Source organism: Typopeltis vanoorti, chromosome 22 (genome assembly GCF_054136105.1).
Source record: "Typopeltis vanoorti isolate ZY-2024b chromosome 22, IOZ_Tvanoo_1.0, whole genome shotgun sequence".
NCBI classification, from domain to species: Eukaryota; Metazoa; Arthropoda; class Arachnida; order Uropygi; family Thelyphonidae; genus Typopeltis; species Typopeltis vanoorti.
In genome coordinates, this window is record NC_143570.1 from 85,283,817 (window position 1) to 85,307,770 (window position 23,954).

At 36.4% G+C, this 23,954-nt stretch overlaps 1 protein-coding gene across 1 annotated transcript; it reads right to left on the reverse strand.

The window, feature by feature from the left end:
* Positions 1–1,551: 1,551 nt before the first annotated feature.
* On the reverse strand, positions 1,552–23,346 carry LOC150094537 (uncharacterized). The gene is given in 3 exon segments (XM_090412090.1): positions 1,552–2,486; positions 2,489–2,520; positions 23,291–23,346. Coding segments are annotated over 3 exon segments (1,023 nt in total).
* Between the last annotated feature and the right edge of the window lie 608 nt (positions 23,347–23,954).

Below are 23,954 nucleotides of genomic sequence, written 5' to 3' on the forward strand. Positions count from 1 at the left end.
CTTACTTAAATTCAAAGATATCCACATGTTTAGATAATTGTAATTGAATTAAAAGCTATTATTATTTTACTTCCCGACATATTTAGGGAGCTTTTCTTTCTAGGTTACACCTTTTTCCACTTGAACATTTCGTGATACTCAGTTTTCGAGTATTTTAATGAAAAATAGCTTCATATTTGAGTAAAAATTAAAAATAATGCAACATAAATAAAGGAATCTTACATCGTATTCTTTATGACTTAAAAAATTTTAACATGTACTTTAATAGTATTGCGATCTGATTTTTTATAACTCTTTTAAAAGAGTAAGTTTATGAAGATAAGTCAACAGTCTATTATAATAAATCTGACTGCAATGCGATTTGTTGTTTTGTGTAACGCAATTAATAGTTATATTGTTGCCAACATAATTTTAGTAAAAAAATGCCGAAAATATCACGAAGAACACGAGTAAAAAATGTATATTATTCAGACATGCATGTAAAATTATATCTGATGAACGAGGTGTTCTAAAGCCAATAAACTGTAGTAATCAATACTTTTATCAGAATACGATAATAGAACTGTTTCTATGAACACAAATCCGAATGGTTCGTATGAGGTTAACCACACGTGAGAAATAATAATAATAAGTTGGAATTTTGAATGCGAAAAAACAAAAACTCCGTGAACCAATTCTAATTAAACAAAATTGTTAGCGATATTTGTACGAGTTCAATTTCGGAAAGCATCTTCACTGGTGTCGAGACAGTCCGAAGAGGATCAAACGTAGCGGAAGGGACATGTAAACACACATCTCGACATCGCACACCGAACATGCACTTTAATATTTCCTTTGGCCAGGGATTTAGAGAATAAAAAAGGAAGGTTTCGTTAAAGTTCGCTTTAAATTAACGTACGACACATAGAAGTCTTACTCACACCGCTGTTCACTTCCGACAAGACTATCTTCGATCTTCATCTGCGTCGAACGACTTCCACATCTTTCTGTCTTTACTGTTCCGCCATTTTTGTTCAAAGTTGAAAAGTGAGTGAGAAGTCCGCCATATTTTTGCTCGGAGATCAACTGTTCAACTAACTCGCTCCCTGAAAAATCCATCATTTCTTCTTAAATCTTGCTTTTCTTAGAGACGCTTTTTTTCAAGACGAAGTGGCTTCTGTTTGTAAGAAAGTTTTCTTGCCTTTAGTCTTAAATTCATTTATCCCTTTAATGCTCAAAATCGTTCGACTGTGAAGCGAAGTGGGAATCTCCTCGGCAGACACGAATGTCCTCAACCTGCCAGGTTTGCACCTCGCAGCGTCTCACAGGTGTGTTCTGCAAAGGTAACACGCGGGAACCTCGCGAGAATGCGAAGGCATCTCTTTTCGTGTAAACAACTTTTGTCCAACAATGTGAGAAGGCTTCGGGGGAGGCGGCAGACAGATCACATCCACATCATACGCACATACAAAAAAAAAAAAAATGGTCGGTGGGACTCGAAGAAGAAGAAGAAACGAACGTCTGCCTCACTTATCACAGCGAATTCGAGTGACTCGAAGCGGGTTCGCACTCCTACACCTGTCTGGAGCACAGATGAGACAATCTGTCTGACCTGGACATGGGGCTCTCCGTAATGGGGGCAGCAGAGCCGTGCGACGGGGCCCACAGGTGCCCATCGGTGAGAGCGTGGCCACTGACAGGGGTGTAAGGCGGCGGAGGGAGAGCTATGTGATGGTGATCGTGGGTCGGATGCACGTCCGGATCTTTACCTCGGACGACATCCGTCATGAAAGCGATGTACATGATGGCCAGCCTGAGGGTTTCGATGCGTGACAGTCGTTTCTCGTAAGCGAACGTCGGCACTTTCTTGCGCAGTTTGTCGAAAGCAGAGTTCAGGTTAAACATCCTCCTTCGCTCTCTGATGTTGGCAGCTCTGCGTTGGGCCATCGTGGCGACTCGACGGCGAGTCTTCGACTTCCCACCTTGCGGTTGGCCGTTACCGTTCACCGTCAATGAACCGCCACCAGCTCCTCCGCATCCCGCCCCGCGCACCTGAGCTCCGAATCTTTGCACAGCCATGCCGGGTATTCGCGCTCCGCCTACGGGACAAGGACCACCTGTCAAGCCGAAAGGTCCGAAATCACAGGAAACTGGGTTAAAGGTCGGCTGACCTTGGTACGGAGAACTGAAGGCAGACTGAGCTTCCCAAGCTAAGGAGGCGTAGTTTTCGGCAGCGTCTGAGCCGAAGTAGGAGACGCCAAAGTTAGCAGAAGAATGTGCTGGCGGTGGTGGGCGGAAACCACTTAAACTGAAGTCATAGGTGAAATCTGCAGCCGCTGCTACCGCTGCCGCCGCCGCTGCCGTGTTTGTTAATTCGAGGAACGAAGCGGCCGCTGCGGCGGCAGCGCTGGAGCCGCAGTCAGGTGTAGCAAAAGTGGCGGCCGTGGCCGAAGCACCGTGAAAACGATTGACACCGTTTGACGGGTTGAGCGCGCCCGACATGGCATGCAGTGTGGCGTGGCAAGGCGCCGGCTGGGACGACTGCTCCGGGCAAAGGAACGGAATGCAAATAAATTACGACATCGACAACAGGCTGCCGGCTTATATACGGAGAGATAGTTTTACTCGCGGGACGGGACGTCACGAGAAGAGGAAGAACTCCGAACTGTCCTGAAGACTCAAGTTGGAGCTTCCTTAATGGCTTATTAGCCGGTCGATCGACATTATGCTGCACGCGCGCCAGATTGGCACGCCGCCGACCCCCCGCCCAACACGCCTACCCAGTGATTTGGTCGATTTCACGCTGCCCTTGCTGCTTTGCCGAGAAATTGACAATGTGACGCGCGCCTGGCGTTCGCTCGTGCACGCGGGTAACGGCTGGCGGCGAAGTTGATCAGCGAGCACGAACCGACGAATGAGAGCGGTTGCAGATGTGCGGAGATCGATAGCCTTTCCCGTGCACGGGTTCAGAAGTTACGACGGTAGCTCCTTGTGTTCCGCCGATGACTGATGTTTCGTGTGTAGCTTTATGGCTTACATCAAACTATCCATTCTGCCTCCCCTCCCCGTCTCTCTCTCTCTCTCTCTCATTCATTTGAAACAGCTGCCGGACAAAGCTGACACTCAAGATGCTGTTATAGTAATGGAGTTATTTACCTCAACTTCTTAAGCCGAGTTTCCTTATTTCGCTAGCCTTTCCCCCTCGTTACCGGAAAGAGGGTTTCTTTTTTTTTTTTTTTTTGAGTTTTCACTCGAACGCGTATTAAAACCACACGCTGGACGACTAACGCCTGTGGTCGTGAAATTGTCGTCAAGGGGTGAAAGAGATCAATCGACAGAAGAAAGAAAAAAAAAACGGCTCAAGACAACGGATGGTGCAGAAAGTTGCTGCTGGAGTGAATCCCATTGGTGTGTCGTCCCGCAGTCAGCAGGTGAATACGTGATCACGGTGGAGGCCTCATTTGTCGTTTTGTCAATGGAGAAGCGATTTTTGCTCTTCCATCTGCTCTCTTTAAAATGCGCTGCGAAAAGTGCGCAAACAGAGAAATTAAAATGGCTTGGTTAAAAAAAAAAAAAGAAAACTGCGTAATTTCGACTTAGAGAAATTCCCAATTTTGCAAATTCCCAGCTAAGCACATATAAAAGGGATGCATCGAGGCGGCGTATGTATGTGCGTGTGTGTGTATCACCGACGTAGCATTTTAGGCTCTCCATTATCTTTTAGTTAAATATGTGAAAATCAAGATCTGCCTTAACAAAACCGTCAGCTACTAATATCAGCATTTGGTCTTATTCGCGAGGAATTCTTTTAATCATAAAACTGATTGACGATGATCAATGTATGTTTAGGGGGGGAATGGTTAATATGTGTTTTCTAAGTCTTACCGATGGTCATACCATGTTTACACACGTGATCCAAAGTTCCATTTAGAATTTGTAAGAAAACAGGAATTTCCGATCTAATCATTTTGTCAAGGACATTCAGTGTGATGGTCACAAAGCAAAAGAACACCTTGAAAAGCTTTCAGCGCCACCGAAAATTTTTATGTAAATTATTTCAATTGGCCTCCTGATGATTACGGAATAATATATATATATATTAGGATGGTAACTTGATAATGTCCACACTACTTTTTCCCTGCACTGGGAAATGGGCCAAATGAAAAACAGTCCCTGGACATATAACAGCATGAAAAAACAAAAAACAGAATCTGACTTCAATATCGAATCCTTAACATATTAGAGGGACTTGATGCTTTTTCACGTAAGTTTTTTAGCCCACATAAATTAAAAGAAATGGAGGTTGGAGAATGAATAGGAGTCCAGAAAAATTAGAAGACTGTTTCATTGGATAATTTACATGGTAAAAGTCATGAAACGATTGAAGTTGAATTCCGTACGCCATCTTGGAAAAGAGGTGGCAAAAATCTGCAAAAACGTTTTCTACAATAAAAAAAAAATTGACTTCTTCCTCTGAAAGGTTGCGGTGTATTCGTGAGAGAGTACATGAGAGACTCGATGCCGCTGATCCCTTTCCAGTTTCTTTATTTGCATGCACTTGAAAGTGAAGTGGCAGCCAATACCACTCTCGCTTTTTTTTTGTTCTTCCTTTCAACACTGTTTAGAATGATTGGATCACGGTATAGAAGGCCACCACTCGTATATCTACTATCCGCAAGCCATGAATTTTCAACTGAAGATAAGTTAGACGGACTCATATGGAGGTGCAGGTTTTTTCTCCGCTAAACCTTGTTCATAAACACAAAATATCTGATCCAAAGAGGGCTGGTCAAAAATATCAGAAAAAGAATTTTTTATATAGAACCCATAGAGATTTTTTAGCATTTCTTGATGCCTCCTACAGGTCCAAAAAGGTCAGCTTTAATCAGTCTTGATGAGCTGTCCGATTTTCTATTTACTGCATTGTGAAATGGAAGCATTAATTCTGCTGCCAACTTGATCCCGCAAGAGAAATGCAAGAAATATTATAACATGTATTAGGGGAAAATAAATAAAAATAAATAGTTGAATCGATCCAAGACATTCGAGAAGCATTTTAAAAATAGTTAAAAGAAATGCTAACAGATTTCTTTGATGCGGAGTGTCCGGTTCATCAGTAATTCTCCAAGACCCAGCATTGAATCCGAATTGCCTGCAGTAACATCCACCAAATGCGAATCATTTCACAAACACTTTTCCAGCGTCTTCATCGAAACGGCCTCACAAATGGCCTTCTGGCAACTGCTTTCTGCATCGCAATGCTACGCAACCCCGAGCGTCTAGTAATTGTAATACGAGCGCAGCGCTCCTGCGATTGCCACCCACTTCACACACCAGATAGGAATCCCTCTTGTGAGCTAACAGGAAATGCAGCGAACAGCTATAGAATCGCTGTAAAGGTTTACCGAACGGTTTTAATTTTCTGTCGGAAAATTAAAACCGTTAATGTCGGAACCATTAAAAATTATTATGTTTAATGGTTCCGTATGTCACCCAAGCGAATGCATTATAACTTTACATAACGTTTGTAAACAAAAAATTTACAAATATATAAAATTACGGTACGTAAGACCATCTTATTGTAAAGATAGTTGTCGTCGTTCTTCGTCTGTCAACCTATGACCTTGAACTTAATTAATCTTGACTTGTGGCGAAGATCACAGTGCAAAGAAGATGGTCTTCTCTTGTAAAAATAAGTTCTAAGTTTTATTTATTTATTCATGTCGGACGCAACATAGTCCAAATACACATAAATTTACAAACAAATAATTGATCGCTCGTATATTGGAATTAAAAAGAAAAGAAAAACAACACAATTTACATCTTAAGTACACAATGTAAAAGTACACTAGAAGATCCATCAAATTTTTGCTGCCCAGAATTTGGCCAGATCACAAGCGTCAAGTGTCGCATTAATCAAATCGTCCATTGTACAACTAAAGGGACATGACCTACGGTTCAAGAGGTGAGCCATAGTTTGCTCCTCCCCACATTCGCACAGGGATGATTCACATGAGAGTCCCCACTTTTTTACGTTAACCTTGGATCTTCCAACGCCGCATCGTAGCCTATTTAAAGCTTTCCAGGTACTCCAGTTTTCTCTGTGGCCTGGTGGAAGACTTTCAGATGGTACAACCCAATCTGGAAAGTGATTGCTCGTTCTTTTCCATGAAGCTAGTCTTGCTTTTTGGAGTGGGCTTTCGGTGCTATGAAGAAAGCTTTTCCTGGATTTTAACCGTTGATGGACAGGTTGATATTCAAATAGGGGGATGGTCTGTAGACACGGATGCCTTCAGCCCCTCATTTCAAGTCGCGATCTCTCGTCTAATATCTGGAGGTGCTACGCCAGCTAAACAATAGATTTTTTTCACGAGGTGCCAGTCTCAAACAACCAGTAATGAGTTTACATGTTTCATTTAAGGCAGCAACCACCTGCTTAACATGGCAGGATCTATACCATACAGGGCACGCATATTCTGCAGCCGAGTAACATAGAGCTAAGGCAATGGTCCTTATTGTTTGAGCTTGTGTTGCCCCGGTAGTGAAGGATAGTTTTCGGAAAATACTATTTGTTATCCTGCTTTCTTGCTAGTGAACATAGACGAATTCTAGCGGTTTTATCCAATTGGAATTTATTCCAATTTGATCTTGGATCCACTGAAAGGCTTATGCAGTCATATAAATTTATAACTTATGTTTTGTGGATTTTTAAATGTTTTTTTTGTTTGTTTTTTGTCTACAAAAAAATTTTGTAGAGCGACCACGACTGCTGCACCAAAGTTGAAATGATACTAAAGCGTGCATCGCTACTGCTGTTACTGCAGTATGCTAAATCACTACGGTACTGTTTTAGTAGAATCGGAATGTTGGTAATGCAGTACGGTACCGTACAATTATTATTTTATTTAATTGTTCAAAATTATAAATTGTGCTATAGCGAAACTGCACTGTGTATTGGTGTATATTAAACTGTTTGCAAAAGTTCTTTTCCGTATACATAGCACTATGGGGGAAAAAAGATTTTTATAGAAAGGAAATCAAAAGCAGACTGATTTCTCTCTGTAATAAAGATCGAACAAAGTAGTTCGTTTTTCGTAATTATTACAAGTGCTCGGAATGCAATATTAACAAAACCATCATCTTGTATTGCGTACGTGGTGTAGGTTTGCGATCTTTCTTCGATGGAATTCGCATACTTTTTGTTTAAAAAAAAAATAAAAAAGACACTTTATTCTCTTTCTCCTTTAAAAGAGTAGAAAGAGAATTTTAAAGGAGAAAGAGAATAAAGTGGCTTTTTTATTTATTTATTTATTTATTCAGAATTACGTCTCCACCAGAGGGATCTAACCAATTTTGTTTTCATTTTATATTACAAAATATAATTATTATTATTAACAGTTATGCGCGGATGCGATTATGCATAGTGGGGTAAAACACAATAAAAGAACAAGCTGCGGTGTAGCTATAATGATAAATCAAAAGTAGAAGACTAGAATTAAGAGCTACACTTTTATTAACGAAAGAATAGCAACTGTGAGACAGGAATAGGAATAGGAATATATGATCCAGAAGAAGGAAAAATGACTTAGAAAAACTGACAAAACATTGTAATAAAAATGACATCTAAATCAAAATGGAAACAAATCGAGAGATTCACCTTCATTTTATGAATTAAAAATTACATATTTTTTATAAAAAAAAGATATCCTTAAATATACTTGGAGCGCCAGAGAACTACAATAATTAATAGACTATGTAATTCGTTAACGAAAAGCTATCTTCACAAGTAAGAGGCACAACAGCTTGTCGAGTCAATGATATATATTCAGATCATTATCTCTGGTATTTGTAGAATATTCTACAGATAAAAGTTTTGAGACTAGGGTGGTCTCAAAAATATAAGCAAAATGGAACTCACAAAAATCACGGTAATTTAAAGAAAAGAAAAATGTAGAAAGAAACTACAAAACTTACCTACTTGTTCCAGGAAGATTGCATTAGGAATCTATTTCAAAACCAATTGAACGAAAATATAAGCAAACTAAGAAAACAAACAGCAGAAGATGTTTTTAAAACAAAAGCAAAGACCAAAAGAAAAAAAAGAGTGAAAATTTGGAATGATGAAATAGCAACAGCTATAGAAGAAAAACAAAGAAGCTTACAAGCTACACTTACAAAAACAAATACCAGACTCACTAGAATCTTATAAAAATAAAATAAATATTGCAAAAAAACATTGTAAGAAAAGCTCACCAAGATTTTGGGGATAGATTTACTAGTAATATTGAAAACGATTTACACGGCCACCTAAACACTGCTTATAAATTAATGAAACATTTGAATAAACTTGTCACTGTTGCCGATAGTTCGCTATTAGAGGAACAGCCTGGATTTAGGAAGGGTAGAAGTTGCATTGATGATGTATTCACACTAAAACTACTCAGAAAAAAGACGAGAATTTAATTTACAGACTCATCTAGCATTCATAGATGATGAAAAAGCCTTTGAATTTTTTACAGAAAAAAATGATGGAATATAATAAAAGACTGAGGCTATCCATTACAGTTAGTAAATGCAATTAAGAGCCTATATAATACTGCAATCATAAATATCAATGAATACATAGCAGAAGAAATAGAAACCAATCAGGGAGTCAGACAAGGATGTGGCCTTTCTCCTACTTTATTATATATATAATCTATAGTAAGCCCAGGAATAAACATCGATCAACATACAACAGTAAACAATACTTTTTAACCGATGATCAAATAATTATAAGAAAATCAGAAGACTCACCATCTACAGCAGTTAGTGAATAGAATTTACGAATCTCTGGGGTAAACATCCCATACGAACTAAACCAATAATTGAAAACCAAACTCTGGAACAAGTAACACATTTTCAATATTTAGGATGGGACATACGTTTGATATGAAGAATGATATTAGTAGCACCGTTTTCAAGCAGTACCTGCAATACTATAAGATGAATAACAAAAGGCAAAACAAGGAAGGAAACACGATTAAAATTTTCTAAAGTCATGGCAGTAAAAAAAAAAGCTGAAAGTAGAATACAAGCAACTGAAATGAAAATTCTTAGAACAGTTAAAGGATGTACAAGAATGGAAAGAATACGAAAAAGGAATTACAAATGCAGGCAATAGATAAAAGAAAATCAACCGGACTGGTGAGAACATGTACAAAAAATGGAGAAGGGAAAACTATCAAAAGAAGTAAAAGAACAAACCGAAGGAAAAAGAGACATAGGAGGACTTAGAAAAAAATAAAAATAAAGTCTTTAGGATGCCGAAACTGGTTTTTACCCCGAATCTTGAAAGAAGATTAACAGTTAAACTTCGATTACCTATCTGTTGGAGACGATTCGGGGTTTTTTGACATTCAGCAGCTTCTTAGTTGGTCCACGATCGCAAAATGAAGTGCACAATTTTATGACCATAACAAATTTATATTTCACTGATTTTATTTCGCTTTTCACGATGACAACTATCAGTCGCACCAAAGACTTCTTCACACAGCACACGTATATACATCTAACTACATAATATTTTTCGAAGAGAAACTCTAGAGAAATAGAAATTAAAAATTAGTCGATCTTTCTGAAGGCTGGATCAGATCAGATTTACTTCTCTATGTCATTATCTTTTTATTATTATTAATTTTTTTTTTTTTTTTTTTTTTTAGAGAAGAGTGCAGTTTACTGTTTCATTATCGCGGATGAATATCAAGCATTCTCTGGAACTGCACTCCGCCGATAACCAAATATAGACATTACTAAACATAGACACCATGAATGAGCGAATGGTTGCGATGGGTGCCTGCAGAGTTCATCTGAACTATCCGATAAAACTGTTTCCTAATGTATTTGTATACTTAAAAAAAAAAAAAAAAACGAGAATTAATATTTGTGATGTTTTTGTGGATGTTGCGGTGCGGTTGGAAATCCTAAAGAAGAAAAAAAAATTCATTTAATAATAAAATAATGTGTTTTTTTAATTTTATTTACTTACTTACTGTCCTCTTCCGTCGTGAACGGGTTGAGTCTTCTATGTTTCCACAACAACCTCCAGGAGTCTCGGATTCTTGCGTGGCTGGTGAGCTGTCCATATGTTTGTAATCCAGAGTTGACCTTTATTGATGTTATCCATTTAGTTCTTGGTCTTCCTTTTTTCTTTTAATCTTGCATATAGAGCAAGGTTGGGTAGTCATTTTGATGGCATTCTATCGACCATTTTTTTTTTTTTAGTTTATTGAAAATAAAATTCGACATTTCCATAATAACTCATTTTAATAAAATAAAAATAACACAACATTGGCATACATTTATTTGCATTTAAAAAAGTATAAATCAGTTCAAGTTTGAATTAAAAAAATATTAATAACTAAAGGTTTTTCTCTGGCTTTGGTTTTAGCAAATATATCTATAGTATCATCATAATTAATCGAGAGTCCATTGCATAATAACGACAGGTCACTTGTTTTATTTTGGTGCAAGTTGCTTCTTAAATAACATTTTATTCGTTTCAACACTGAAAATGAGCGTTCAGCACTTGCATTTGCAATAAGCATCGTCAAGAATATTTTTAAAATTGTTTCTACGTTCGGAAAAATAGATCTTAACCTATCGTTTATAAATTTGTACATTTTTAATTGAAGAATTTTCTTCCTTTATCATTATTAAAAATTGCTTAACTTCATCAATAAATTTTTCTGAGTCAGTATCAGAAAGTTCGTAAAATTTTGTTAATACTAGTCTTGTACTTGTCTTGATCTATATCTTCCTTCAAAAAAATGTCATACATCTCTAATATGTCTAAATATCTTTTTCATCTTTCATTAATTTCCAAAATTAGCTGCAAATGACATTAAAAGTATTAATAATGAAATTTTCTTTCCAATATAATATAATCTCAACGTTAGATTGTGAAATATCGTCACACATTTTTTTTTTCGTTTTTTCACTCTATCCTTCTCGGCTTTAAATTTTGTCTCATCTGCTTCTTCATTTAAAGCAGCAAAACTATTTTTTATATCTAAAAAAAAACTAACTAAAGACTGTACCAAATTATTAGCTAACAACAAATCCATACCGGGATCTTGTAGAAATTTACTAGTAGTATTTATTCGTCGTAAAATTTTGTCCCATACAACTGTTAAAATTACTTAATTGAAAGAGGGAATGGTAAATCCCGTTCTGTTTTATAGCCGGGTCCGAAACTCGGATCGAAATCCATCGAGTTTCATGCCGAAAAAACTATCGGCAGGCCCAAGTGTAAATAATCACTTGGGTAGTACAACACCAGGGCAACTCCATGCACAGGTGGAGCAAGCTCCGTATCATCAGTGAGTAGGTCTAGCTACTCACTGATGAGACCTCAAAAAAGGTTGAAACCGGTCTGAGTAGTGACCTCTTCTCATAATGTAAAACATTAATACATCTCTTAGGAGCTGGGTTTTACGTTATGAGAGAATATTGAAGTTAGTGACGGATCTTGCTCCACCTTTGCATGGAGTTGCCCTGGTGTTGTACTATCCAAGTGATCATTTACACTTGGGCCTGCCGATAGTTTTTTCGGCATGAAACTCGATGGATTTCGATCAGAGTTTCGGACCCGGCTATAAAATAGAACGGGAATTACCATCCCCCTTTCAATTAACAAATTCGCCGGTAAAATAGCCTTTCGGCTTATTATGTAAAAATTACTATTTCTGAATTGTCAAAATGTTCAGCCAATGATGAGCTCTCTAATTCAGAAATAGGTTTTTCATGAGGAGAAATGGATAGTTCAAGTTATGCCTCTGTAATTTGATTATGTCCATGTTTCACATCCAATATAATTGGAGCTGTTGCGGACCACCTCGTTTCACTTAGTCTTAACTGTTCAAGATTTTTTTTTCTAAATGTTTAAGGAGTATACCCCATCTTCTTGTTGAAGATGAAAAGTAATTATATATATTTTGAATAAAACAAAAATATTGCACTGCTTCCGTGGAAAGATACCGCGGCACAGTTGCCAATTAAATTTAAAGAATACTAGAGCACGGTACACAATGTGCAAAGGGTTATGTTTTTTCAGCCTAGCTTGTAAACCTGTATAGACACCTTTCATATTGACAGCGTTATCATAGTTTTGCCCTCTGCACATTTTTATCTCCAAAGATAATTCTTCTAATTATTTTAATACCACCTCTTCTGAACATAAGGAATTATGTTGTGTAATTCTGATGAAGCCGAAAAATGTTTCTCTAATATCAGAATTTGCGGTAACATACTTAAAATATATTAGCTAGTTGGTCATTATGGGCAACGCCTGGCGTCGAATCGAGTACTGTAGCAAAATAAGGAGCTTCCTTAATTTCTGATATTAATATTTCTCTTGTTTTGTTTAGCTATTAACGCGGTGAATTCATCACAAGTGTGGTAAGCAAGATAATTTGATCTGCCAGAAACACAGTTGGCGTACATTTTCATGTGATGTTTTAAAAAATCATCAAATTCACTTAAATAATGTAAACACGATAAATAATTTCCGCAAGAATCAGAAAAAATACCATTTGTATTTCCTCTAAATGCTAGCCCTAGTTTAGTCAGTAACTTAATGGTAGCTATTATTCCTTTTAAAACCACTCTCCAATCATTTTCTTCAGATTGTATTTGTTTCGTCGATTCAGAATCAATTCGACTATTTACAGAATTTGATTTTCTTTTGCGATATGTGCACATCGCTCGTATATGCTCAGTAGAATGCTCGTGATCACATAAGGTTCGTGTTATATTTCCCCAATCATTAAACCCTTCATTAAGCTAATATTTGACTTAGAAAACAACTTAGAAACAAAGCAGTAAATTGCTTTGCTGGTTTCTGAAAAAATTAGCCACTCTCGTTTCTCCTTTGTTCCATTCGCCTTTTAACAGTAAAAATGTGATTCATTTACATTTCTGACATATATTCTATTGCGTTCTGCGTTTTTTTTTTTAACTTTCGATTTTATCAACATTCTGAGGCATATTTATTAAAATATGCTCGATAAACTGCTATATCGGTAGGATAAGAGATAGCTTGCTTGCTTTTAAGTACAGACTCCGATTGAAAATTTTCTTCAGAATCCTCTTGATTTATCTCGTTTACTTCTTTCTCGCCTTCTATGTTTTCCACATTATTTTGATGTTCTTCATTTTCACTTTCGTCTCCTCCTGATACCAACATTTCGCTTTCATTCCGAGAAGTTTGAGGTACAACTTCAGTTCTATGAAATTCTTCACTTCCTTCATTTGCAGAAGAACATAAAAAAGACAAAATTGCCCCCTTTTGACTATTTAGCTGTTTTTCCTTTCTCCGAGTCGTTTTCTTTTACTAGCTCCGGCTTCAAAACTTTCATGGCATCATTATGTATCACGCTATCAAAAGCGAAATAAAATATTTCAATCGAAAATAAACATAAATAAATAAAATAAATAATTACATTAAAAGCTAAAAAAAAATACAAAAATAGAAACAGTAGTATTTTGGTTTACTCGTTACTGTTACTCGTTTATTAAAATAAACGAGTAACAGTAAAATAAGAATAATAAATATTCATTGAAAAATATATTCTTACCGACTGCGACAACTACTTGAACCTTATTGCTTTACAAATACTAGCCAAATAATGTTAACTACGCTATCGGTTGTTACACGTGCGCACTTAACCTCCAGACCGACCGAGGTGGATGAAATAGCCAAACCACCCCAGCATTTTTCATGGATCAAAACCTCATCTGCATTCTATCTTTTATCATGCCATTACCCCCTCCGCCGTTAATCGTTGAACGGCGATTTTAGAGCCGTTAACGGATTAACTGTGGTGGAGCAACCTTTGTGTCACTTGTCTTTACGTGTACTTTAATATATTACTATTAATATAGTAATATATTACCAAGTAATATATTACTTGGAATTTCCTTTACGGTCCTACGATATTTGACCTTTTTTGCTGCACAATTTATTTATTGTATTTCTTCCCCAAAATAAAAACGAATTTCACATGTGCGAAAATAATCAACCCTGAAAGTACCCGAGATCAGCCTTTACTATTTAGTAATAGTAAACTTGCTGTCTTTTAATCTTGAGATCAGTGCAACAGAGCAAGACAACTTTATGTTCATTCACTTTACTGACAATATAGAAGAATTTTTTTTCTCGAATTTTCAAATGTTTGTTCAAATGTAAGGTTTTAAAATGTGGCCCCCATAGAGAGTGAGGCCCCCAGATTGCGCCTTATGGTAAATGCGGCCCTGGCTCTGTGCATCGTTCAACATTATTAATCCTCGTGTAAACTTACTTCTAAGTTAGTTTAATGTTTCATAACTTTCATTTGTATTAGTCATGCAAGGTTTTTTTTTCAATTTTTTTATAATAACTATACATTTCATTTATTTCACAAAATAAAAATAGCATAGTAGACAGTAGTTTGCATGACATACGAAAAAAAAAGTCTTAACGTGTTTGTACAAGATGGAACGACTAAGCCATTAGTTCTGTATGGCCTCTGGTGAGAACCAACAGTTGGTAACGGCTCTCAGGCCAGTGAATCCTTAAAACACTGAAAAAAGGCGAATGTACGGGCTCTTGGGCAGAGCTCGTGTCTTTTAAGTAGAACAAGCAAAGGCAACTCCGATGTCAAAGGTTGCATTCTCATAAGCTCTATTTTCATACATTTCACGGATCTATAATAACCCCTAATTCTAAATTAAGCCCTTTAGGTCCTTTTTCAATAATTTATTTTTCTTACTGCTTTTTTTGTTTCTCATTTTTTAGCTAAGAGTTTTACTTGTCTTACATTTCCTTTTCATTCTTTCTAATAAAGTAGAAAAAAAGGTAAGCAAATACGATTTATTATGAAGTATTCCATCCTGCAAATTTGTAGTTTGGAAAGCAGCGTGCTCCCATTTACTTTTATTTTTTTAACTGTGATGTCTTCGGCTGTATTTTATTTTTAATAAAAACTCTTCTCCAGTTTTTTTAAAACAACGCAAGCCATTAAAGAAGCCTCACCTTAACTTGTAGATTTATGTTAAATTATTCGCGATCTTTTTTGAAGTCTTAGGCGGCGCGATTAATTTGTGGCATTTATGGAACACATTTTAAAGAATAAAACAACGTGATAGCGCACGTTTGCTTTATTTTTTTATTTTTAATGTAATTCTTTTTTTTTTGTTCATTTTTAAGCAGATGTTTTCAACAAAAGGCGATAATCAAAACTCAATAATAAATACGCAGAATGCTGAGTGGAAAGAGTGCGCATGCATTTTTTTTTTCTTTCAATACTTGGAAAGATTTGCTATTAAAAGTGAACGTACATTCACGTTAGCCTTCAGTTAGATTCACTCAAGATAGCATGCTTATTTCTTACACGCCCGACAACAGAAAAATAATCAATGAAAATTCTCCTCAAGATGTTGCTTCTCTTCCCCTCCCCCGCTTTTTTTTTTTTAATTATATCAGAACACAGAAACGGCTAAGATCAAAACATGTTCTCATCTTATTGCTTATGTTTGCGATAAGAAGGTACAAAGATGCTTAACAGGTACTTCGATGTGAATGCAACAAATAAGATCGGATCAAGAACTTGTCGATGTTAATAATAAATGAATACAAAACAGTTTTACGGTAAGCTTGGGTTGAGTGGGTTTCATGGACAGCCAAAGATACTAAGACTATGAGGCTAATATATTACGTCAGCACATTTCGTGTTATCTTTTGGCTTTTCCTGTTTCGTGAGATGAAAAACCCATTTTCTTGAGGAGAAACTTTGCTTAATAAGATGTGACTAACAGTTTATTCTAAGTAAATAAATCCGTTTACGAAAAGTAACCAAATAAGTCTTACTGGATGGGAGTCAAACAAAGCGCCTTCAATTAAATTTCGAGAATTGTTTTGTTTGTTTATTTGTTGTTTTTAAATGACCGCCAGAATAACTAAGACTAAGAGGCCAGTGCATTATAGTTGTTAATTGCCGTTTAGCTTGGTTTGAGGGAAATTTTTTTAAAAAAAATTCAGAAAATCCTAAGCAAGAAAAACCCAAGTTTCTGAGAGGGGAAAAACCCTGCTGCATCCTATACAGGAAGCACTTTAAAGACACGATCTTTTAGTAGAAACAAACATTAAGAATCCTATTACTTATTTGCATATCCCTCAACAATCCCATCCTATCTTCCTTTTTCATGTTACGCTCGATGGCCTGTCACGGCAAGTAATTAACCTTCTTCGAAACCTGATAACTACTTATGATAGAGTGGTTAATCCTATCTGCATTGTCTATTAATTGCTTGCGTGCTTCAACCTCCGTGTGAGACGAGATTCGAACCCAGGTCTTCGTCTATACCAACCGAGATACCGATACTCTTCTCCCAGCAATCACAGATCAATATCATAACTGTCGTTCTGAATGGCCATGTAGAAAGCGTTCTCCTCTTTCCATCCTACAGGCTGCGAGAACTGCAGTTCTTTTGTGATATGAATATTTACGAATGCCATGAGATGTTATGAGATTTTCAGTGGTTGTTGGAGCAACTTCTTTCCTATCGGAAGCCTGAAATGGTTTGAGAAAATTTGGTCCATGCTTGTTCTCTGGAGCAATGTTTTTTTTATTATCTAACCCTTAAGCCGTCAACAATAAATAAATAAATAAATCTTTAGTGCTAATATACTACTAACTTACAACCTTCCGTGAATTGGATTATCATTATAACTCTACACTTCTCAGAAAATTATCTAACGACGGAAACATTTGCTGTGTCTTGAACTTTCTTATTTATTTCCGGAAATAACAATCTTTACTGATGTATCTCATCACTTTAAGATTTTGTTTTTAGTGGAGTTCTTATTGCTCGGCTTATATTCTTACTGAGTAAACGATATAATTAAATGAAATATTATGTGGAAAATATAAAAATGACCCACTTTTTCATTTTTTTATGTATTCAACAAAAAAAATAAATCTTTATCAAAATTATTCCTGATAGTAAAATTCTACTAATCACTGACGTTTAATTTACACAGAAGATCAAAAAGTAGTACCTTCCAACATCACCGTTTGACTCTTCTAACATTCGACTCCTTGATGCAGAATGTTTTCCACAAGCGACACTAATTTATTCACAGTAATACTATAAAGTCTGGCAATATTTTGTTGCAAGGACGTTTATTGCTCACACAGGGACTTATCAATCTCCGGACCTTAGTTGTTGTCCTTATTTTTCATCTTTTCATGCTCGGATATCTATCAATTCAAAAGCTATCGTTCATTTTATATCCTATTTGGCAAACTGTTGCCACAACCCCTTTTGTCTGTAGAATGAGCCATAAATATTGCCGCCGTATCACCTCAAGTCGGCATCGTGAAACTATTTTAAGTTAGATCAAAATTATATTATCGACACTGATGCACCAATATTCATAAACTATCTTGCGTGCAAATATTCAGATCCTTTTGTGTGCGCGCGCGCGTGTCCTGCTTTTGTGCAATGTTTTATCATGGAGGATTCAGTATTTCGTGTGTGTGTGTGTGTGTGTGTGTTAGATTATCTATACATTTCCTGGATTTATGCGTTGCATATCTGAGTTACCAACACATCAGGGTCACAGGGGCGTAAGACTCGGTTCAGATAATTAATTGTATCCAAGTTATTTTGCTGTAGAATGTTTTCATAAAACCACTGTTACGACACTTCATTATTAAATTATTCAGAGTTAATCAATGACAAGCAGCGAGTGACATTCACTTGCATAAATATTAACTACATAATGGCTCAGTACACTCACATAAAACTAACCCACCAGCTCTAATTAGATTAAACGCTATAACCTAATTAAGTAGATTTAACAATTAATATAATAGATTAAATAATTATACTAATTGCTTTGCTAACCAAACCGTACAAATCCAAATGAATGAACAGACTTCCTTTTATTTTTAGACTAAATGAAATCGTCAAATTTGAATCAATATTAAGTGGATCGTATACCGAAATTCAAATAAAAATTAACATACTGTGGATAGCGGAGGTAGGCGAGAGAAGCGTCAGGTATTTGATTCAAACTCAACTAAACTGGTCTCTGCATTAATAGAAGCTTGCGGTTTATACACAAGACAGACATTTTTTCCCAATCTAAATAAAACTTAACCTTTTTTTTCCACCGTTCCATTTTTATTTCTTTTTATTTCATTTCACTGCATAGCAGATTTAGCAATACTTTGGGATAAAACACTTTCCGTATTGATAAGAAATGAAAAAAAAAAATTCTGCGATGAACCAGTTAATGTTTCAATATCTAAATGTATTGTTATTTTTTAAATGCAAGTCTGCAAGAGAAGTCAGCAAAGTGGTATCTTCTTCCACTAGTTTGGGTCCGTAACCAAGGAGATGGAAATCAGAAGTCACTGAAAAGCATTAGTATCAGCAGCTGTAAGCAATATTTTATTTATTAAAAAAATCTTCGTTTGAAAAACTTTTCTAAGTGTAAAAAGAATACGGTAACTACTGACTCCTCCAACCCCTCCTTAACAACTGTCTCTTGAACTTCGCTTTGAACAATATCCAAATCTCAATAAATATTATTATTATTATTATTATTACGTGACACCTGCAGGGAGTCCAAAGACTTATCAAGGGAGGGCACCTACGCGACAACTCTCCGTCTCCACAACTGCAGCAAACCATATCATCTACACCAACGCCATCTACTGCCCATATAACCACTAATATTTTCACAGACAATCACAAACATAATCACAAATATAATAATATGAAACTAATAATTGGCCTTTTTATTTATGCCTTCGATAAGAAAATAAGTGAAATGAACAGAGGGAGGGGTTGTGGACTCGACTCTCGCTCTAAGAATTATAATATAGACACGTACTGTATATATATTATAATGAACTCCGCCCCACAGGATAAAAAAAATCCTTGGCAGATCAGTGTAAGATGTTTCTGCTGTTGATGATCCCCTCCTCTTTTTTCATCAAAAATGTATATTTAACAATGTACATGATTAAAAAAATGTTAAGATAATAATACTGTACAATATAATGAGAGTAAAAACAAATGAAAACGCAGTAAAAATTATAAATGATGAGGGCAAGATGATTTATTTTAAATTTTCATGAAAAAACTATCAAAGGTGCTTTGCGCAGTATCATTTTGAATGGTTTGTTTATTTACTTTTTTATTTTATTGTCGTTTGTAACTATCATAAAATTTTCCATCGTTTTGTGAATAAAAATTATCCGATCGAAACTAATTAAGATGATTTGGAAAATGTTAGCAACGATCCTCATTTTCAGTAAAATCAGTTCAGCTGTAGTGGAGTTATTATATGCCCACACGGATTGATCAAATCGAATAGGTACTACGCATGTAACCAAGGGAACATCTAAAAACTAGTCACTTTTTCCATAAATCAAGCCACATTCTATACGAAGTATCGAATTCGGCACTCGTTTTATTCCCAATAGCAGGCCTACTTAGTGTCAGAATCATCACGTTATCTGAGATCAACAGACGAGATGAATCAGCACCGAATCGTCGTCGTGCTATTAAAAGAAACGGAATGAAAAAAAAAAAAAACACAAAAAACCACCTGCAGATAACATTACTTCAACAGAACGCAAAGCTATTAAAAGTTTAAAAAACAACAGAGATATAATTATCCTTCCTGCGGATAAAGGCAATGCAACACTCATCCTCAACTCTGAAGATTACCAGAATAAAACGCTTGAATTACTGCATAATGATACCTACTCAATACCCGAGAGAGATCCAACTCGTGAACTTCAAATCGTACAAACAACTTATTAAAAACAACAACTGAATTATCCCGAAACGTTCGCTTATCTCTACGCTCTCTCTATCCGTTAATTCCTCGCATATATGGTATTCCTAAAATCCATAAAGAGAACACCCCATTACGCCCAATTGTTCAATTCTCCGAAGTACAACCTTTCAAATATCTAAAACGTTTTTCAGGCAAGTCACCATCCTTTATCAAGAACACTACAGAATTTGTTACATACATCAAGGATACTACAGTTAATGAAGATGACATCATGGCTAGCTTGGACATAACTTCTTTGTTCACTAATGTCCCAACAGATGAAGTCCTAACATTACTCAAGGACAAGTTAACCAAAAAAATGTTAGCCTTGCTTACACATTGCATCAGGTCCGGTTACTTCAAATTTCAAGATAATATATACAAACGAAATCATGGACTGACTATGGGTAATCCTTTATCCCCTGTACTCGCAAATATTTACTTAGAGGATTTTGAAACCAAGGCTATCTCTTCCTTTATTTTAACACCTAAAGTTTTGGAAACGCTATGTAGATGATGTCTTCATTATTTGGAGCCATGGACATGATTCCCTTATGGTTTTCCTCGAACATCTCAATAGCCGACATCAAAGTATTAAGTTTACTGCCGAGCCTGAAACGAATAATTTCTTACCTTTTCTTGAAATCAAACTGACTAGCTCTTCTGGTAAACTCAAAATATCGATATATAGAAAGCCCACACATACCAACAGATATCTGCATAGTCGGTCCCATCACTTCCCTCCTCATAAGCTTGGAATAATTTCCACCTTGGGACATAGAGCCCGTTCTCTTCTGGATGACCCAAATGAACTTCTTACAGAAATAAACCATATGAAAACTTCTTTCGAAGTTAATGGATATTCCAAGAGAATCATTGAAAAATTTCTTCTTAATCCTCCTAGACATCACTCAGAAGAAACCAATAGATTCAAAGGCAATATATCTATTCCTTACATAAGTACAATTTCACATAAATTAGCAAAAGTTCTAAGAAAATACAATATCAGAACCTTGTTCACTCCACTTCCAAAGATCCGTTTCTTAATAAGTCACCCAAAACTTTGTCATCATCAACTCAAATACCCTGGTGTATATAAAATATTGTGTGATTGTGATATTCCTCATTTTGGGCAGACAGACAAATCTGTCGAATTGCGCATGGAAGAACATATGAGGGACATTACTTACAAGAGCCAGCGAGCCAGTGCATTATCAAATCATATCCTTTTCTCGGCAAATCCTAATGATGAAAACCAAAGTCACAAAGCCTGCTGGGAAAAATCTACTAACATCTTCCGTTGCAATGATGAACTAAAGAGAAAAATCGTGGAATCTAGAGAAATCATCTTCAATCCTGTTCATCTAAATAATAACTTGAGCTACAATCTCCCAGATTGTCATTCAGCTGTAATCATGTACTGGCGTTCACGAGATGCTACTAGCACGCACTTTCCCAGCAATACAACTAACGAAAAAACAGCTTTAAATACAACCACAACGATTTAGTGTCAATTATGTATGGAGACTCTCTCTATGATGTTCATAGTTTATTTAAGCTTCAGTGTTTTAGTGTTTTTTATAATAACAGCCTGATGAAGGCTGTTACAAGGCGAAACTAGTCGTGTTTTTATATTAAAACCTTTTTACTTAAATCTCGGTTCTAGTCATTCAATTCTTTATATATATATATATATATATATATATATATATATATATATATATATATATATATATATATATATATATATATATATATATATATATATATATATATATATATATATATATATATATATATATATATATATATATATATATATATATTAATTTTTATATAATCTGGAAATCCTGCTCCAGATACCAAACAGAACGTTTTCACGCCACTTCAGACCTCCAATAGGAGTGACAGAGATCTCACAACGGACAATGAAATTCAGCTTTCCCTAAAGACAATCAAAGGCATCCATACCCATGGTAGGATTCAAACCGGCAGGCTGTTGATTGGAGAGTAGATACGCTTACCACTTAGCCAGCTAGGCTGGCAGAATGAAATAGAATGCATATTTATTTTTGTTTTGTTATTTATTATTAATGGAAGTCTCTAAATCAAAGCACAGTCGGAAAAATCGAGAGACGTGTGTGAAATGGCCTGGATTTGAATTTCAGCATTTTCCATGATAATCCCATATCGTGGAGAGTGTATTTAATTTGAAGAGCTGTGGGTTGCATTCCTTGGAAAACACACATGATGGGAGACTGCTTCAGAGGGTAGCAATAGAAAGAGTGAACGATGCAAAGGAGAAATTTGTTCTGTGGATTTGGAGTTGAAGTGAAAAGAGTGTTGGGTCGTTAAGCAAACTAACTCCTCTCTTCTGTATTGAATCGAGTATTTTTAGGAAGCTAAGGACATAACCCCAGATGTGAAAACATAGTCATAGGTTGGACTGGAAAGATATATGATTTTGTATAATAATGACTTGAGTAGAAGAGAAAATTTATTTATTTATTTTGGATGCTGAAAGAGAATAATTGTAATGAGCTAGAGGTTTGATGATAGAGTAATTCCAGGAATAGCGATCTCATCTTGGTTAGAGATTTAAGTGTTGTTAAGAGTATGACTAGAAGGAAAATGGTTCTTTTTGGGGGAGAAATAAGACAGGGTGTATTGCTAGCGCTGAAACTGACAAGATTATCCATGTTCCAACGATAAATGCTTTGGAGATCAGAATATAGAGCAGTAAATGTTGTTGTTCTGGATTTGTGTAGTGCAAGGTGTGTTGAATGAGCATAGTGTGCTGTCACCGGCAAAGCTGTATATTGGATTGGCTGTCAACTGGAGTAGATTATTGATGTACACATGAAAGAAGGTGGGTGAGCGACCAGATCTCTGTGGAATCCCAGCATTAGTTGCATAATTCGAATATAAGGAACCCTCCAACTATAAGGAATCTTTTCACATGCGCATACCCGCGCACGCACACACACACGCACGGAATAAGTCCTCGACATAGATGGTTAATTCATTCCGAAGGTTTCCGCGCAAGTTAAAAAACTGTGTAAGTTGAATGGAGCTTCGATATGATTCATTTTGGACATATACAGGGTGACTGTTTCGAAAGATAATTTAAGCTAAAACAGGTACAGAAACATATGCAACTGTAAGAAAACTTATCCAAACAGTATTACTTATTATGGTTATGCAAGTTGGATGTATAGTCGGTACTTTTCCAGCTCCCCCCCTTCTCCCACAGTCGTAAATCAGCTTATAGCATGCAATACTTTCTTGGATTCTGTCGTATAACCGTAAGACGTATCAGCATTCGCTATTACATGCCTTCAATCAAAATCACCAATAATTTTCCATTTCTTCTATGAATACAACTCTTTTCTTGAAAGTGATCATGGATTACATTGGCTGAATATTTCATGATACATAGTGCGAACTTTATCATTTATAGTCACTTCATTTATTTCGTAAGGAGGCGCCATGTCTACAAACTTATTGTTGCCTCCCCCCCCTTTTTTTCTTTCCATGTTGTTTAATAATTTCTACTTTTAGTCTCTATAGTTACAATACGCCTTTTTTTTTTTTTTTTTCATTGTGAATATATGTATTCTAATCATTTTTACGTTTCTCAGACTCAGCGCCTCCGTAGCGCAATTGGAAGAACGACGGTACGTTGCGCCCTTCGATTGGAATAGGCCTAAGTTCGATTCTCGTCGCGACGGGAGGAATCTTTATCTGGATGATTTCAATCGAAGGTGAGTTAGACGATCTCATACGGGGGTAGCAGGGTTCCCCTACCGGAAACTCGGGTTTTTCATCCCGCATACAGACAAATCGGCCCTTCAGAACACACGCAATTTACAGACAAAAAAAATACATGTTGTGGTAGTGGGCGGTAGATGGCGTTGATAGAGATAATTCGTAGTAGAGGTGCGGTGCAGTAGTTGAAACAGCTGTAGGTGTCCTCCCGCGATGAGTCTTCGGACTCCTTGGAGGTGTCCGGGAGAAAAAACCCTGCTACCTCCGTATGAGATCGGCTAACTCACCTTCGATTGAAATCGTCCAGATAAAGATTTCTCCCGTCGCGACG